Source organism: Gekko japonicus, unplaced genomic scaffold (genome assembly GCF_001447785.1).
Source record: "Gekko japonicus isolate JY-2015 unplaced genomic scaffold, Gekko_japonicus_V1.1 scaffold2225, whole genome shotgun sequence".
Lineage (NCBI taxonomy): Eukaryota > Metazoa > Chordata > Lepidosauria > Squamata > Gekkonidae > Gekko > Gekko japonicus.
The window spans coordinates 288,270-302,793 of NW_015174905.1; the positions used below are offsets into that span (position 1 = coordinate 288,270).

At 42.7% G+C, this 14,524-nt stretch overlaps 1 protein-coding gene across 1 annotated transcript; it reads right to left on the reverse strand.

Annotated features, from left to right (window-relative positions):
- Positions 1 to 859: 859 nt before the first annotated feature.
- Positions 860 to 14,037, reverse strand: TLR3 (toll-like receptor 3). Its single transcript, XM_015425002.1, has 5 exons — positions 13,940 to 14,037; positions 6,571 to 7,015; positions 5,335 to 5,526; positions 2,621 to 4,464; positions 860 to 1,088 (listed from the first exon to the last, which is right to left on the reverse strand). The coding sequence occupies exons 2-5, from the start codon at positions 7,009 to 7,011 to the stop codon at positions 860 to 862; spliced, it is 2,706 nt and encodes a 901-aa protein (XP_015280488.1). The 5' UTR covers positions 7,012 to 7,015; positions 13,940 to 14,037.
- Between the last annotated feature and the right edge of the window lie 487 nt (positions 14,038 to 14,524).

Here is a 14,524-nt window from a genome sequence, read left to right on the forward strand (position 1 = left end):
TGTTGGGAATGTGACAGGATAAAAGCTTCTCATCTTTCCCTGTGGCCCAGGCAGGAGTGGAGGGGGGGTAGAAGGCATAGCAAGGGGGTGTTCTCTCTGCCCTCTAGTACAATTTAGAACTTTCTGAGGGCCAAAAAGACCCTCTGTGACATCTTCCTCCAATGCTGTTCTCAATTAGCCAATAGGATGGGTAAAAAAAATGGTGCTGGGGGGAAGGGTTGGATACTCATTCCCCGAGCATTTCTTCCCCGATCATATTAGCTGCTTCCTGAGGCAACTTTTTGAAATAAAAACACACATGCACACACATACACAAACCGGATTTCATAACATACCTACTCTATAATATTCTACTTATTTGTGTTATTTAAAACATGTATAATCCTGCCTTTCTCCCGGTAAACTGGGACTCATGAACAATAATAAAAGCAGTATCAAAAACAGACCAAAGAGCAACAAAATTAAAACCACAATCAGAAAAAAGCTTTCAAATTCAAGGCACCCAACCAAGCAATCATCCGGAGGAGCCAAAGTCTCTAAAAGTAAAAGCCATCTAAAAGTGCAGAAGAAACTAAAACCTTCTGGTTTCCTCCAGAAGACTATTTCCGTAACAGCCACAGAAAAAAGCTCACAAGCAGAAAACAGTAGTATGTACAGGTGTGTGGGCCATATCCATTTTGGCCTGGAGTCAGTTAATGCCATTCATTATTTTTTATTTGATGGCACAGTAAAAAAATTCCTGAGAGATGGTTGTAATTTTTCTCTCTCTCCAAATCATAATTTTGGGATAGCATTTTGACTTTTGAAATGCAAAATCCAAAATAGTTCAACACAGCCTTTAAAAAACGCTTTAAAAATTTCACCATATCCGACTGCTAGATTTAAGTGCTGACTTTAACTGCTGGTAAAATGCACTGACTCGTTCATTTTGTGCTGGCCACTCCAAGATACAGCGAGATTTGAACATGGCTCTTCGTAAATAAAGAGCACTATTCAGTTTATAATCAGGAATGTCATGTTGAAAAATCAGTATGATGGAATCTCGACTTTGTTCAATAGCTTGCTGTATGGCATGATGTACCTTGAACCTATAAACGAAAGGAGTGCAATTGTTTTAGTGCATTCAGTGTTTCACCTGCTTTATAAAGGGGACTCTAAAAAAATGTTTTAAATACCCAGATGATTTACTGATGATTGATTTTTTTTATGTTGTGATACATCCTGGGCAGTCTTTTGTGGAGAGGAGACAAAGAAAGTAACAAATATTAAGGTCCTGTCCTTGTTGCTTACATTATTCTGTAATGCCCCATTTATAGTGATGGCACAATGTGAGCCTGCCCATCAGTTAAGGACCAGCCAACATAGGCTTCTGAGAGTTCCATCTTTCCACCAAATCAAGTTATAGCGTTTTCAACTATGGCTCTGACCCCCTGGAATTCTCATCCATAGGAGGTTAGCAGAGAAATTTCTTATTCTGATTACTGCTTAACTGAACAATTTTATGTACCCTTACAAGATGAGGTACATAACATTGGGCTGACATTGTTGTAACTATAATTTATTCATTTTTAGCATTTTATTTTCAGTTTTATTGATTACTATATATTGATTGTCATGAATTGAAATATTAAAAAATACAATCTCAGATTTAAATGAATCAAATAATTTAACAGTTTCGCACAGATCTTGCAAGGCTAGTTCTAACAATGCAAATTTGGTCAGCACACGGACAATTTGGAGTCTTAGTTGGTACAGTACAACCTTATCATTACTTGTTCCCGCTCACAGTAAACCACAAATGTAAGTTCTAATTCAACATATATAATGGAGGAGGGGGTCATGAATTCAGCTTGAAGAAATGGCAAGAATAGAATTTGAAATCCCTGTTTGTATTACATTCATTTTCCCTGTTAAATCCAATTATTTGATATGAGATATTTAGGAACAAAAGTGAAAAAATGTTCTTCATTAGTAATTTTTAACTACCCTGGCTAAAAATCAAAGGTAATTGTTCTAACTGCATACTGATGTACATAAAAATCAACTGGGTTCAAAATAGATACATTGTGTTTAATTTTGTAAGTTGCTGGTGGTAGATTCTCCAAAGAGAAACATCATTTCTAAGTACATAAATAAACAGTACTTGCTATATACAACGTGCACAGCCTCCTGAGCCGGATAACAACAAAGGCTTTTAAAAAATGATAGTTCTTATAACTTTGGACTCTAATACCAATATAACTTGTTCTTTGTTAATGAAGTAAGGTGACTAACACTGCAATCCTAAACAGAGTAACCCCCATCAAAGTCCACTGAAGTCAATGCTGTTAGAAGGGTGTAACTCCATTTAGGATTTCACAGTAGTGCTACATATTAGCACAATTTTAAATTGCCAAGTTTGAACTCTATAGGCTTCCCACAGAAAATCCTGGGAGCTGCAGTGCTGTTCTGCGAGGGTTTGAAAATGCCCTATTTGCCATAGCTAGCTAGCAGCAATTCCCAGGGTTCCTGGACTAGGAAACCGGAAAGTAACTTGTTTTGTAGGTTTGTAATAGTTTTAAGTGTGTATATGCCCTGCAATACACAGACAGAAACCCAGTTCATGCAATCGTTCTCTTACCTTTTGCACCAGGGATCTTTTAAAAGATGATTGGTGACGACAAATATAATTTTCCTGCTCCTGTTGATACTATCAACAATGGCTTCAAATTCAGATATCCCAGCTTCAAAGTCTCGCTCCTCTAAGCAAAACCTAACGATGGGTTCGTTGTTTTGTCTGCGTTCTTCTAGAGGAATAAAGTTCTTGTATACCCAGTTTTTGTCCCTCTTAGCATGGATGATGTAGGCATCATAATCAAACTGTTGTTGGGGTCTGTCTATGTCTCGAAATCCTAGTACTCTATTTATGGACACGTTCCACATAAATTTTATTCTCCATCCTATAAAGTGGATGAGCAGGACCACAAAAATGAGGAGCAATATGACAGTAGTGCTCACAATGAAGAGCAATTTAAATGGGGCACTATCACATGGCGAGGTATCAAAACGTACCACCACAGTACTATGATATTTAGGTGGGGTATTACATAAATACTGATTTAAACCTGGGATGTACGTTTTACTCATATTGAGCCAGTTAACAAACCAGGCTATACTCTCACAAGTGCAGTCAAAAGGATTGGACCCCAAGTCTAGTACTTTCAAGTTTGCGAAAACTGTACCGAACACTTCTTCTTCAACAGCTGTAATAAGGTTCTTCTGGAGAAACAGTGAAGTCAGAGATGCCAGGTCATTAAAGACTAACTCAGGAAGCAAATTCAGGTTATTGGATCCCAAATTCAAGCTTCTTAATTTGGATAACCCATGGAAAACATTTCCTGGAATCTCATCAAAGCCGTTAGATTCTAAATCAAGCAGACCTAGGTTCTGAAGGCCTTTTAAGAAGAGAACAGGACCACCTGGGTTGGCGTGCTTCCAAAGCCGCTCCAGATTATTATGCTGCATATCCAAAATTTCAAGTTGGTGGAGTCCATCAAACAGATCCTCTCTCACATTAGCAATGTTGTTGTTCCCAAGATCCAGGATTGTCAAATTCTGTAATACGTGGAACGGTGAGGGAGAGATATCAAGGTTGCTGCAACCTACCCTCCTAAGCCTCAGCTTTCTAAGGCTTGGAACAAATGTAAATGAATCGCTTGTCAAGGTCAGGAGATTGTTGTAAGAAAGATAAATAGTCTCAATGCTACTAAGACCTTGAAATTCCTGGCCTGTGAGCTCTTGGCTAATTTCATTTATTCCTAAATCTAGAGTTTTTAATTCTCCCAGCCAAGAGAATGCCCCAGCTTGGATGTTAGTGATTTTAGTTCTTGTTAGATTAAGAAACTGCAAAGGAGAATCAGCAAGAGATGAAAACGTTCTGTTTGTTATTGTTCTTTTTATTGTTCCCAAGGTGATAATGCACTTGCTTAAACTCAAGTTTTTCAAATTTTCCAAACCTGTAAATGTTTTAGGAGTAATCTCTGGAAATGTATTATCATCCATAATAAGATACTCTAAACGTTTTAGTGACTGAAAAGCAAAATCATCAATTTTTTTGTTAATGGAGTTTTTCAAATTCAGATAATTGACATTGCTCAGTCCATCTAAGGAATGAGAAAACAGATGTGCAATCTTATTGTTCTCTAGATTTAAAGTCTGTAAATTTTTGAACCAGGCAAAAGCGCCATTTTCAATCACTGACAAATAATTATTAGATAGGCCTAAAATAGTGAGATTCGTTCTCTGCAGTCCATTAAAGGTCAAGTTGGAAATACGTGAAAGTTGCACTTGGCTCAGTGAGAGATTCTGGATGCTCGTGTTGGATAATCCTAAAGAAAGCTTCTCCATTGTACTAGGCCCCAGCTGAACTTTGTTCAAGTTAAGACCAAATAGATTTCCAATAGCATGGAAACAGCCTGGGTAAAACTGGAAAGATAAAAAAATACATAAACATATGAACGTACAAATCTTCCTTAAAGTGTATCAAACAACTGGTCTATCTAGCCTGACTGGGCAGTGCCTCCCCGAGTCTTTTCTGACCAGCTACCTGAAGTGATTTGGACTGGTGATGCTGGAGCTGAATGTTGCATCTTCTGCATGCAAAACATATACCCCGGCACTCTTCCAAAGAACCTGACGATGGAATGAGATACAAAGGCTGCCTAAAAGCTTGTTTAGAAATGATGATATCACTAGCTAAATCAGATTTCTAAGAAGGTGGTATTACAGAGAGATTCTGAGGGAAATTTTCATTTCCCTCCTAAGAAACGAATATTTCCCCACATAGGAAGCTACTGATCTATGAGAGGGCCTCATACATAATATTTACTTTGGTCCTTGCTTATAAGTAGCTTTCAATTAAACAAATACAATAAAAGGCACTGGGGACTACTTTTTAGGTAGTGATCCTGGTCACAGTCATAGACATGCAGTACTTCAGCAAGAAAAATGAATAATTATATAATATAAAACTTATTGAGCTGCACCCACTTAATATGCCAATATATTAGAATCTCCATTATTGAAACATTGGCTTTCATTCAATTTGTGAAAATCCACACATTCATTGTGTATATTCCACATAACCCCACACCTGTACTATCCATTTATGAAAAATTACACTCATTCATCAAACATTTTATACCACCAGTCATACAGACAAGGGAAGTTGTGGCTGTATTAATGTTTTGAGCACACGATGTTAAATTAGCAAAAGACAATTAGGTGACTCTAAAATAACTCAAGTCAATATTATGGTCATAATACCACAACCCAGCTATTTAGGTTTTTTTTTACCTCTGTTAGAGGATTTGATGACAAGTCCAGTATTTGTAATGAAGAGTTACTAAGAAAAAGAAAGTCTTCTTTATTTAACTCGGTAATTTTATTCTGAGACATCACAAGCTCCTGAAGGCTTTCTAACTGTTGCTGGGATCCTAATTTAGCAGAGGATAGACCATTATGAGAAACATCCAATGATTTCAAATTCTGAGGAGACAAAGAAAACAGAAGTTCACCAATAAATTCCATATCTTTGAAACATTACCAGCAACAGAATATGACGTTAGCGACAATGAAGTTCCAACTGTTTTAGATTATATCATGTCTGATGATGAGGACATCACAATGCATTTCTGGAAGAAAAGATAATCCTTTGATGTTTATAATAAGGGGAAAGATGGAACATTACACTGCAGTTTTATCTACCAACGGTATACCTGTGTTACAATATTTAATATCATTTCTTCTTCAAAGGGAACCCTAGGAATTGTAGTTTGGGGTGGTGGGCATGTAGATCTCTAGAACAGAACCCTCGGGATCAAACTAAATGAAAGGCAAAGAGATCTATGATCAAATCTGCCAAACAAAACAAAAAAATCTTCACCCGCTGGTGGAAGACAATGATAGAGGGAGACAGAAATATCACTCTGGGGAGGGAGTTCCGCAGTTTGTCACCATGACTAAGAAGACCCTTTCTCAGGTTGCCACCTGTCTAGTCTCAGCTGCCCAGGGCACTCAAAGGCATGGCCTCTGAAGGTCACCTGAATGGTCAGGCAGGTTCATATGGCAGAAGACAGTCCTTCAGGTATGCTGGCTCCACACTATATAGGGCTTTAAAAGTCGATGCCAGGACCTTGAATTGAGCCCAGGAGCAAACTGGAAGCCATTGTAGACGGAAGAAGGCTGAAATGGTCCCTACAGCCTTGTCCAGTCAACATTCTGGCAGCAGAATTCTGTACCAGCTGTAGCTTCCGGACAATCTTCAAAAGCAGCCCCACATAGAGCCCTTTGCATTTTTCAACTGCCCTCTCCCCACACAGAAATTTTATAGGGTCACTCACTACCCTTCTCAACATTCAACAGAGCCTACAGGCTCAACAAGGTTGGGGACTTCTGATAAACAAGTGAACTATCCACAACTAGATAGTTTCAGTCACAAATGAAAACAGCCTCTCCTTGAGCGCCAGGAAAACTACTGACAGTCGTATCATCCACTCACTGGTAAAAGAACAAGTGAAAACTGCACCTTACCTTTAGAGTTCTAAAAGAGTCCTTTTTAATTGTTATTATGTTGAATCCCAAGTTAAGCTCCCTCAGACCGGTACAGTAAGTAAAAACATTGTCAGAAAGTGCATGCAGTTGATTGCGCTGAAGGTTCAGACCTTTTAACAAAGGCAAAACTTGGCACAGCTCCGGCTGCAGTTTAGAGATGGTGTTGAACCCCACATCCAAGTAGACAAGCTGACTGTACTTTGTAAGGTTTGCAGGTGGCAAGGTCTTTAACTGGTTATGAGAAATATCCAAGGCGGTAATGTTTGTTGGAAGATCAGAGGGGATTTCTCTTAACTTTAAGTGGCTACAGTCTGCCTTCCTGTTTTTTATTTTACAAGCACTCCCAGATGATCCACAGTGGACGCAGAATGACAAAAGGATGAAAGGCAAATATGAGTGCCAAATAAAATGTGTCCTCATTTTCCTGGAAAAAAGGTAAATATTTAAAATTAGCATTTACTTTTGAAAAACACCTACGGAGAAAATCTAAGTACAGGGTCAGCAATTTGCAGCCATGGGCTCTAGACCCCTCAGGATACAATCTGACCCTGATCTGATAACACCCTATCTCCGCTCCATCCTCCCCAAAAAGGCATACCCTAATCTACCCTTCATTACTGTACTCCCTACAGATGAGAAGACGAATCAAAAAGCTGATCGATATTACAGCTTTCCATGAGGGTCCCCTCCTATCTCTGGAGCCTCTTGGGTCACCTACCAGATCATCCTGACATTTCCCTTCCAATCTTTCTAATTTTTAGAAAAGGAAAGCAGGAAAAAACTGAGGCTCCTATGAGAGAAAAGAATAAAAGGCTGCAGTCACACACCCTAAATAATCCACTTTCAGTCCACTTTCCAACTGGTTTTTGCCAGTTCACACAGTAAAATCCAATTGGAAAATGCACTGAAAGTGGATTATTTAGTGTGTGTGACTGCAGCCAAAGAGAACAAGAGTATTATGAATGAGTTATTTTGGTCTTTCTCCTATCCCTTTGGTTAGCATGAAGGAAAAGGGGGGGGGTTGGAGAGGTGGCGGCAGATCTTTCAGGCAGACTACTCGTGGTCATGGCCACCTACCCCCTCTTCATCCCTGTTTCCAAGTTGTCAGAATGTTAGACTAGGGTTTGGAAGACTCAAGTATGAATCCATACTTTGCCTTGGACTCTTGCTGAGTGGCCTTGGGCTAGTCACTCTCTCTCTCTCTCTCAGCCTAACCTACTTCACAGGGTTGTTAGGAATATAAAACAGAGGAGAAAACAATTATGTAGGCTGCTTTAGGTCTCCACTACAGAGTAAAGTGGGGTATAAAAACATAAATAAATAAAGTAACCCATGGACAAACCCAGTCCAACTACTAAGTAACTAGAAGAGACTGCAAAGCAAGAAGTGTACATAAGGTCTAAATATAAAGCCTTGCATGGGTTGGGCCCTACCTTATAAGGTGCCTCTTCATATATTGCAGAAGTTGTGTCTGGGGTCCCCATCCTGTGTCAGATGTAACACAATCACAAGTTGTGGCTATCCTCAATTCCTGTGGTACCCAATTAGAAGCAGGACCATGGTACCCATGGAAGAGGGGTTTCAGCCTTCCTCCCTCTGCAACAAGCTCAATGATGCCCCTCTTCTATGCCCATCCTCCTAACTAGTACAATAGGCTTGGGCCTTCAGATTCATAAACTGGCACTATAGTGAAGCTACATTAACTGGGTGTTAAAGAAGCTGGCTGGAGGTCATTAATTTTAGAGCCAGTCTTGATGTGTAGATTATACATGCAGCAGAGCACATGAAGAAGCCTGGGACTTGCATTTGCATAGAACCTTTCATGTAGACCTTGATCATAAGACATTTCTGCATCTTTTTGTGGCCTTGTAAATTTTACTACCAGTAGGCCCACGTCCATGGTCAAGGTATATATCCAAGTCCAGGGTTCATTCCTATGCTTCATTTTTATAAAGGGAATAGGGTTGTAGTTTTCATGTCTGTAAAAAGAAATTAAGCAGCTTTATCACATTGTTTATTTCACATATTGTTTACTGCTCTTTTATTGCATTATTCTGTAACCGGTGTAGAGTCTGAGTAAGAAAGATGTAGCATAAATAACATGTTTAATCTTTATGCCAGAACTGGCACTTATGACAACTGTAGATGTAATATAGGCCATTTGTTGAGTACTTTGATAATCAACAGATGGTGAGGAAATGCATACAGGAGACCCACTGGCCAAGGATGAGTTGGAGCTTCCCTTCTGCTTGAGACATTTTGAATCAAGATAGGAACCAGGGTGGTTTGCAATTGTCTGGAGTCGCAAAGAGATCTATGCAAGGATTCCCAAAGCAATTTATTTTATTTTATTTATTTATCATTCAATTTATATCCCGCTCAAACCCCGAAGGGTCTCTGAGCGGCTTACACACAATCATTGGTTCCTAACTAAGGCCACAATTATACGGGGGGTGACTTCCTACCAGCACCTGGCAGCAGGGCTTGTTGTTGGAGTCTGGCTTCTTCCGGCGGCCTCAGATGTCGGCGCTCCACTTCCAGTGTCCTGGGGCAGATTTCTTCCTGTTCTGTGCCTTCCTCCGGTGGGCTCCTCCAGTGCATGGCCCCGCGACCGCCGCAGCTCCGACCATCATCCTTTTCGGCTCCATCGTGCTGCGCCGACACGCCGCCGTGGCTCCGCCTCTGCCGGATTCAGCCGCTCACGCCGCGCTCGCAGGGCACTCCTCAGCCGCTCCATTGCTCCACCTGCCACCCCGCCATCGCCGCTCCGTTGCCGCTGCTGTCAATGCCTCTGCTGCACGCCCCACTAGAGGAGGTGCCCCCTGCCACCTAGGGCAGGTACCCATTTATCTACTTGCTAGATATTAATGCTTTCGAACCGCTGGGTGGGCGGGAGCTGGGACTAGGGCCGGGAGCTCACTCCGGCCGCGGTGGGTCTCGAACAGCCATAGTGGCTGTTCGTTGATGTTATAGCAGGTGTTCTTACTGCCTGCGCCACTGCAATGAATGACAGCTCTGAAGGCCCTTGAATTTAGTGACCACTCCCCTGGGTTTACATGTAGTCCACTCAACCAGTTGGCTTCTCTGTTCAAAGAGCCCTGGAGGTGCTGAGCTTGAACACTTGTAAGGTGGTGTTGTTGTTTTCCCCAAATCAGAAGCAGAGTTGCCTCCTTCTGTTGGGTGCAATATGACATTCCGCCCTGATGATTAATATGTGTTCTGGCTGTGACATTATCCATCTTTACTAGGATGTGCCTTTCGGCTATCAGATGCTTGAGGGCTAGCAGTGCCAATCTGATTGCCTGCAACTCCAGGCAATCGATGCTGTGCATCCGTTCCATCACTATCTACTTTCCCTAGGCCAGCTAATGAGTCCCCCAAACTAGAAGACTGGCACTGGTCATCACAATGAGGGGATCTGAACAAATGAAGGATACTCCTTACTTCAGGTTGTTCCAATTACACCATGAAGCCAAAGATCTTCTAGAGTCCTGGCCCCACTGCTGGACCTTCTGATGGCACCTAGTATTTTTGGCCACTGTGTGACAGAGTATTGGACTGGATGGGCCTTTGGCCTGATCCAACATTGGCTTCTCTTATGTTCTTATCTGTGTACAGCTGGTAGGACTGGAATTCTCCTAGGTCAGGATTAGGTGACTCTTAAAGTGACCAGAAGGTGGAGGGTCTTATCTAGATCCCATTGTATACATTCCCTGGATGAGGATCTTAACAACCAGTTGGCCAAGTAGGGATATCCATGCAACCCTGAGTCCAGAGAAATGCCACCAACCAATGCTCCCTCTAAGCTGTGGAGTCTTCTGAGCAAAAATTCTATTTTGTGAGCTACTGGCATTAAACTTGTAAAGAAGCGATTTGGCTACTGCATAAATAAGTTTGTTCTGGAGCCATCCTTCCTGAGCTAAGACAAAAATTTGTGAGCTGGAGGCTAAAAAACTGAGCTAGCTCACACTATCTTAGAGGAAACACTGCCACCAACACAGTCATGAGCTTTGTAAATACCTTGTTCTTATGTAATGTGCATTGCAATCAGCTTGAACAGAGCAGAGGGGAAATGCTTGGGGGCAGACAGCTAGTACCTGTGAGATAAAAATCCTATGTCCCTATTTAGCCTTGGGGGGGGGGAGTCCACTGTTCTAACCATTTGAAATTCGCCTCCGATGACCATCTTCTTGAGGTACTTCAGATCCAGGATTGCCCTTCATTTCCCCAATTTTTTTCAGCATCAGGAAAAGGATGGAGTACACTCACTCCTTTGACAAGCTTATCCTGAGGTACTTATTTATTTATTTATTCAGATTTTTACCCCGCCCTCCCGGCCGAAGCAAGCTCAGGGCATCCCCACAGCACTGGAAGGCAGGCCTGAGCTGCCATAGCTGTGGAGTTTTGAGCTGCCTGCACAGGCACTGTGCAGGACATCCCAGCCACATCGTGGGGGGGGGGGTCCTACCTCTACCAATTATGAAGCAGGGACTGATCCAGAAACCACTTGTGTGCCCATCCTTGCCGAGGCCTTGGAGGGAAGGAGGGAGAGGCCCGCCTGAATGCTGTTAGGCCTGTAGAGAGCTCCGAGGGATTATCCACAGGTGATCCCAGCTAGTCACCATAACCCCATACCTGGGGAGATGATGGCTTGGCCTGGCACAGTTCTGGAGTGGCGAGTTGTGAAGAACCAGCCCTCAAAGGAGCCTTGACGCTTTTCCTCTTGGTCACTGCCACAAGAAGCTTTAAGGCTGCTGAGGCTGTTGAAAATTTTTTAACTGCCTTTGGCAGAGCAAATGGCTTGAAGAAACTAATCAAAAGGCCCCTCTTAACTAGGATCTTTCTATCTCTCACTCTTTTGGGGGGACTACAATATGGAACTGGCTAGGCAGGGCTTTCTGACTGGAAAGGTCCACCTCCTACTGGTCCTCTTAGGGATCAGTTTAATTTGGATAAACCCTGCCTTGGAGAGAGTAGGAGGCATAACCCAGAGGATGACTTCCCCTCAATGAAGGAAAATTCTTACGTACCCCCAGCTAGTTGTTTATTTCCAGTATCTTTGATTCTGATTAAACCATTTATTTCATGATGCTTGTAATTATTTCTTCATATTACTTGACTTTCATATAGCCTGCGTATATGTAGCCTTTTCATACAAGCTGTATTTATATAAGTGTTAATTGTGGCTAATAAACTTTTTCTGACTTTAAAAATAACAGTTCTCATTCAGCTTATATATTTCCATAGGCACGTTTCTGTATGCACAAATATATATGGCTGTGGTCACACGGAGCATTAGCCATGCTACAGAGATGGAAGATAGGCGGATTTTCCGGGTGCAATCACACCGCCACATCTGGGAAGCGTAGAACTCCTGTGGCTCACCCGAGGCTTCCGGCCGAAGATGCGGGGTAAAAAACTAGTACCTCCGAGGTACTAGTTTCCGGAAACCACGGGGCAAGGGCGGGCATCTGATCACGTTTCCGGTGGCATCCGACATCCGCCCATGTCCCCTTGCAAAAAGGTTTTTTTTTCCCCAAGTCTCCATGGGATGCTCACAATCACCCAACAGAGCATGCGCACACTTCAGTTTTTTAAAAAACCACAACCCGTGTGCCGCGCCGCCCCGCTTCTTTGCCTGTGGTGTGATCGGCACCTCCCCCCTAACCACGGGACCTCGAGGGACCTCAACCAGATGTCTGATCGCGCAGCCGCGCATTATTTTGCTCCAGGGCAAACAGCCATGCTTCCCCCCCCGCATTTTCCAGCCCGTGTGACCAGAGCCTATAATATGATTGTAGTCACCAGCTTAGAGACTGTAATGGTTTGTTTTGAATTGTTTGATCAACAATACTGGTCCTGAGAGCATTGGATTTGGGTAAGCAGGTCTGGCACCATGTAATTAGCAAATGGAGGATGTCCTTCATCAGCGTGGCTGCCACGGAAGAATACCTTCTATGGGGAAACACCGTATTTCATCTTTTGTCTTGCTTTATCTAAACTGTGTTCGAACAGTCTTTAGCTTGGTGCAGCTACACCCTTATTGCAGTGTACCTGGGCAACTTCACTTACTTGTACCTGAATGTGTCCCATTCAGAAAAAAAACATTTGGACCACTCTGTTAGGGAGTTTTGCCACCTGGCACAGTCCTGTGCGAACCATTTGTGCTGCGACTAGCGTGACCCTTGATTAAAGTCAGTAGGGTTGCCAGCTCCGGGTTGGGAAATACCCGGAGATTTTGGGAGTGGAGCCTGTGAAGAGTGGGGTTTGGGGATGGAAGGGACCTCAGCTGGGTGTAATGCCCTGAAGTCCACCTCCCAAAGTGGCCATTTTCTCCAAGTGAACTGACCTCTGTCACCCAACTGAAGATCGTTGCAATCCCAAGAGATAGCTAACCACCACCTGGAGGTTGGCAACTCTAAAAGTCAGTATTGTTTCTTAGGAGACACATCTGAACATAAAACGGGAGGCCAGGAACCTCTACATCTCCAATAGCCTTGTGCAGCTGGGAAGGGGGCAGACTGAGGTGCTCTAAATCAGGGTAACACTGTTCTTCATGGTTCCAAGCCATGGTAGAAAACGAAAGACAAAACTATCTCTGGAGTTTGTCCTCTAAAAGATAGTGAACTATGGCCTACCAATCTGAGAAACAAAGCATTTGCATTATTGAAATGAATGCAATACAAATTGGAACTGAAGAGTAAGGCTTACCACCAGGATGTTTCACTGGGCAGGCTGGGTCCAGTATGCAAAACATATTTGCAGGCATTAGGAGAGGCAATCTGGCTGGGTTTTATGACCGTCGGGTTTTGTCTGCCTTTTTTTTTTAATGCTGAAGCACAACTTTTGCATAACCCTTTTATTGTTATTTTCTTCATTAAAAGAAATAGCAAAACCCCTCTGAGTATGCTTGCTAATTACTGGAAGTCTACTCAATTCTCTCAATTAGAGAAATTAAACAATTCAGGGACATGTATGCTTACCTTACCAGAAGGAGCCAAAAGGCATCGAGACAACACTGCTCCCTCCCCCCGTTTTAATGCAACCTAGCTTTATTTGCTTCACAGTGTTGTTCTAAATATATATACTTCTGAATGCCAAGTTTACACTATAGCTGGAAAGCAACCCCCTTTCTTTTGTTTTTTTATTGCAAAGCTAAATCTGGCATAAATTAACGGCTTGTGGGAAGACAGAGGGAGAACACACATTTCACCATAAAACTTCGTGCGTCTTAAAGGTGCCCCGGGACTCAAACTTTGTTCTCCTGCTTCAGACCAACGCGGCTGTCCGACCCACCCGGATCTATTTCACCGTAAAGAAGAAACGGTTATTCGTGTGCTACACTTACAGGCAAGGCTTCCCGCGGGGACCGTTTCGCTCTCTGATCAAGGGACTTCAGATGCTGCTAAAGACATTCCTGGTGCTGGAGTCGCCGGTGGGGGTTTTTTTTTTTGCAAACTTTTTGCAAGCAGAAAAGGCCCATACTGTCTTGCGTATAGGAAACACCCACTGGAAAAACGGGGAGGGAGCAAGGGCTTGGGCAGTGCATTGGCACGAGTAGCAGGAAGGATTTAAGTAACTCGCCGCTCCCGTTTCACAGCACCGCGGCCCGCCTTCAAACGAAATGCAGTATCGCTCTGACTTGCTTCATTGTCTCCAGGGTCAAGGATCCCTTTCAAACATCGCTTGATTCACAAATGTACTCGGAGAAACAACACGGAGGCTTATTTATAAGAAAGGACAAAAAGCCCTCCATTTTAGACAGCCTGTGAGGAGAATGTTACATCAAAACTACTTCTGCCTCGTTGTACACATGGTGTAACGTTTAATTTAACTGACAAGGCAAGGCATTCAGACTTAGTTTTGAACAGGACAGAAGTTCGGTCTATTTATAGGAAAGGGACAACCTGGCCAGTCCGAGTGTTCCAGCGCC

Coding starts and splice junctions, on each gene's coding strand:
- TLR3 (XM_015425002.1), bottom strand. CDS start 7,011: ATGAGGACACATTTTATTTGGCACTCATATTTGCCTTTCATCCTTTTG. Junction 4,465..5,334: donor CATCAAATCCTCTAACAGAG/GTAAAAAAAAAC, acceptor TTATCTTTCCAG/TTTTACCCAGGCTGTTTCCA. Junction 1,089..2,620: donor AAAGATCCCTGGTGCAAAAG/GTAAGAGAACGA, acceptor TTTCGTTTATAG/GTTCAAGGTACATCATGCCA.